General features: G+C 37.6%; 1 protein-coding gene across 1 annotated transcript in view; it reads right to left on the bottom strand.

Moving 5' to 3' along the window:
- Positions 1-657: 657 nt before the first annotated feature.
- LOC104507143 (probable leucine--tRNA ligase, mitochondrial) overlaps positions 658-4,585 on the bottom strand; it is a gene marked incomplete at its 3' end in the record, with an annotated part of 47,335 nt that continues 43,407 nt past the window's right edge. The window contains exons 9-10 of the mRNA XM_010148330.1: positions 3,814-3,918; positions 658-773 (exon numbers count right to left, since the gene is read on the bottom strand). Of these exons, the coding sequence (XP_010146632.1) occupies positions 658-773; positions 3,814-3,918 (221 nt within the window). The remainder of the gene's footprint in view (positions 774-3,813; positions 3,919-4,585) is intronic.

The following is a 4,585-nucleotide window of genomic DNA, read 5'->3' on the forward strand; positions in this document are numbered from 1 at the left end:
CCAAAACATTCTGTGATTTTATGATCCAGAATATGAGTGACACAAGGTAGAGGCTGAGGAAATGTGAATGGTAAACCAGCTTGCTTTCTTCTCTGTTCATTTTGGGTTTTCTATTCTTGCTTTCACATACATCTTAACCACTTAGACCCTACCTGTCACGTAACAAAATATGAGCTTTGTGCCTGCGATCAAATGCATTTTTTCAAGAGCTATAACCCTATATATATCTTATTTGAAGTTAAGATTTCTATGTCAATCCAGGCAGAAATATTACCGTAAAGGCATACACCAGATTTCAGTGAACACATGGAAAGAGGACTAATATGTTAATATTTACCTTAAAAATCTATTGAGATGATGAAATAAGAATCAACTTTTAACACAGATTTAATTTTTCAGTTTGTATTCTACAGCTCAGACCAATACTGTACCTTCTTCTCATGTAATAAATGAAAAAAACTCATTTTACTTGTTACAGAAGAGTCAATATATTTCATCATTAAATTGTTCCTAGAAATTTGGTAGCATAAGCCTGGCTTGATATTTAAAAAAAAAAAAAATCCTTTAATCATACAAAGTATTTGACACCCTTGAGAAAACAGATTTACTTTGCATTATTATTGTAAACTGGAAAGAACTCCATACTTGTATACCCACCTCTGCAGAATTAATGACCTTCTCCAGACCATCTGGCAATGTCTCAATGACTTCAGTGAAAGAAATGCCCAGATTCTTAGCTACTGCAGCATCTTCTGCACTAGTACTAGGAATTCCTAGGGGGAGAGAAAAAATAAATCAGTTCTGGGACTGACTAACATGGATATCAGTCAACAGTTTGAGGATAAAACATTTCACTTCTATGACACTCACTTTATAATGACTTATGTTTGCCCATAAGAGGTTAAGAATCTAAGAACAATAAAAAAGTTTTCATGTCATTTAAGCAGTGACATTCAAGCAGCAATAATTACAAACACATTTTCTCATTCTCTCTGTAATCCAAATGTTCATCAATGTCCTACCTCAGAAAAGGCTGAAAATCAGATGATTATGAAAAAAACCTTAAAATAAAGCTACAAAATCTGGATGAATAATAAAATTTTCAATACAGTTATATTATCTAAATATAACGTATTTCAATAATACAAATTTTAATTCTATTTGCTAATATGAGAAACAAATACAAACCAAACAGATGAAATAGTCCTCTTGTTTCAATAGTAAATTAAGTCTGTTTCTAATTTCATAGTTTATTAAAAAGTACTGCAATACAACCGTCTCTAACATCACTATCCCTTTAGCTTATTATGGCTTCTCTTACACAAGAAATTATTTGTCTATAATCTCAGAAAACCAATTAAAATAACATCAATTTTCTATTCAGAATGTAACTACTGAGAGTACTTCCTACTGCTGTTCAGCATCCTTCCCTTGGCATCTTATTGAGACAGTCTTAGCTCTACTTTGTAGAACTACCTTTCAGGGTGAGTTAAGAAATTTCTTAACTTTATTATCACAAGCATTCTGAAGTAACACTGATATACTAACAGATTTATTATTTCCATGGAGAGATACATCCTTCTGCATACTTTTTTCTTTCAGCAACAGTTTAATAGTTGGAACGATCTTGCACGGTTGCCATCACCTTTAAAAGGCAAAGAAACTTATTCCGACAAGCCAAAGCCAACATTAAGTTGGTGAAAACTACAGACAAAAACCTTCCAAATATTGCTGAGCACATTCTGGTTATTTAACACACAAAGTACTTCGTTCAAAAGCAATTTAACATTCATCTTTGTTCAGGCAATGAAATGCCTGCTGTATGTTAACTGTCAATATATGGAAGTTTGGGAGCAGATAACTAAAGAAAAACAAGCAAAACTCCCCTGTGACAAATAACTCCTTAACTAGCAAAATACAGAATTGCTGTTTTATCTTTCCAGCAGATGTACGCTCCTGCCACTTCAAGGCCTTATTACAGAATAATGTATGTATCTTAATTTGTCAAAGAGCCCTGCAGCCTGCAACAGGTGACCTCACAATATGCTCTGCAGATGGAAGAAAGCGGGTCCCCGCTTTTACATCTTCCTCCTTTTGAAAAGATTAACGTACATGTGCGAAGCCCAACAGCTGGCACCCAGACTTCCCAGGCAGAGCTGGGCTGTTTCCAACAGACGTAAGACCAAGGTATGTGCCAGCGAGCAAGCTGGAAGCTGTTAACGAAAAACAAGATTAGGTATCTAAATTTTTTGGCTTCTCTTACACAAGGGAAGGTTCTGGTTCTCTGAAGTGTAAGATGTGGGCATGTTATAAATAAGGTATACAGCCCAAGAGGATAATTTCCATCAGCCTTGTGAGGGACCTCCAAGACATTTTTGCACCGTCAGCTGTTTTTTTTTCAGTCCAGTTGTTGGGCAGGAACAGCCAGTATTGGCAGTGGCGTGGGAAAGAGAGTAGCAGCTCCAGGGCAGGAAAGAAGTATCAGCAAGAGGGAGGCAACAGAAGGGAGTTAAAGGATAAGGAAGGTAGTGGAAAGGGGGAAGAAGAGAGAACTATTTCCTGTTAGGACTGGCACAGAACACTGCCTGCTAAGTGCAGCTGAGACGAGACCGCAGCAAAACACAACAGTAAGCAAAAGCTCGGTGGGTGCAGATTTAAACAGACACCATTTTTAAAAGTTAGCACAATTTCTGATTTTACTGATAAGGACCATCACATCATCTAACCATATGTACTTGGGTGCCTAAACTGTGGGGCTAGGCTCTCTGTGCAGGAAAGGAGTAAGACAGGCTGCTTCAAGGGTGCTGGGAGAGGACTTTTTACAAGAGCCTGTAGTGATAGGACAAGGCGTAATGGGTACAAATTGAAAACCGGGAGGTTTAGATTAGATATCAGGAAGACATTCTTCCCGGAGAGGGTGGTGAGGCACTGGCACAGGTTGCCCAGAGAAGCTGTGGATGCCGCATCCCTGGAAGTGTTCAAGGCCAGGCTGGATGAGGCTTCGAGCAACCTGGTCTAGTGCAAGGTGTCCCTGCCCATGGCAGGGGGGTTGGAACCAGATGGTCTTTAAGGTCCCTTCCAACCCAAACCATTCTATGATTCTATGATTCACAGGACGACTGAGAGAGCAGAAGCCCATTCCAGGCGATTCAGAGTATTCTCTAGCAATGCCCTTCCCCATCCGTGTACGAAGCCTCAATCCTGTTAGGTGCCTTAAGATATGGGAATGCTTCCTTTAAAGGATCTAAGATAACTGTCCAAGTCTACCTGAACAGCAATTATTATCTATTCTGAATGATTTTACTGATCTCAACACAAATATTACCAGATAAAAGAAAAATTTGGAAGGTCTGTACATTCGCTGTCTGAAACATTTCTCCCTAAGGATGCACATAATTTATGTAAACACAAATTAGAAAAAAAAGGTAAAAGTTTAGGTTGTTTGCAAAATATTTGTGAAACAATGGTACAGTCCTGTTTTGATTAAGGATGGTGAGAGACAGACAAATACACATGCACTGTACGTAATGAATCCTCTTAAGATATGCATATCTTCAAATTTAGTTCATTGAACGTACTGATTTTATAATATTTCCATTAAAATTTATAATCCTGTAAATTTCTTCCCCCAGACAGGTTCTACACAGCTACTTTTCCCTTCCTCCTTCACTAAGGAAGAACAGGAATGAAAAACAAAGTTCCAAAGTCCAGAAGAGAGCCACTGTGTTCAAAGATTTACCCCAACAGCATCTTGTGCTCCAACACAACTATTGAAAACTATACTATTCCACTTCCACATTAAATGTCACATACCTATTTTAGTATCAAGAAAATTCTCAAAATGGTTTTTTGCGGAGATGACTACAGGAATCTCCTGATCGGTAAGCAAATTCACAGCTGTCACTGAAGTAAGTGAGTCTGAAAACAAATGTAATGATCACAGTAAGAAAAATATGACAGAAGATATGTTAAGAACATTACTTACTATTAGAACTCAGTTTATGTGAAACATGCATGAAATATAAACTACAATTTTGTTAAAAAAAGAAAAGAAAATGAAAAGCCTAATCACATCTCTAAAAACCTCCTGCATATCAAAATCTTCAGTAAAGCAGACTAATACATTTTCATGATTAGAAAACATAACAAACACCTGAATAAAAACAGGATAAGATTTGGATTATAATTAAAAAAATTAACCAAAATGCAGGCCTGCTGCTAAGTTGTACGAATTGGTTCTAGTAAGCCCTCAGTTATATACCAGCATACATTATTACAAAATTATGCAACAACCCCCCCAGTTATTCAGCTGCAACTGAAGGGGAGCATATATCCTATGCTTAGAATTCACTTTCATACAGAAGAACTACGAAGCATGAGAAATAAAAACCCCAAAACTAGATCACCTATTGATTTCCAAACAGAATATTCATATGCAGTTTAACATCTTTATCAATGGCCTGGACGAGGGGACTGAGTGCACCCTCAGACAGTTTGCAGATGACACTAAGATGGGTGGAAGTGTTGATCTGCTGGAGGGTAGGAGAGCCCTGCAGAGGGATCTGGACAGGCTGGAACGATGAGC

This window comes from Eurypyga helias, unplaced genomic scaffold (assembly GCF_000690775.1).
Source record: "Eurypyga helias isolate BGI_N326 unplaced genomic scaffold, ASM69077v1 scaffold36893, whole genome shotgun sequence".
NCBI classification, from domain to species: Eukaryota; Metazoa; Chordata; class Aves; order Eurypygiformes; family Eurypygidae; genus Eurypyga; species Eurypyga helias.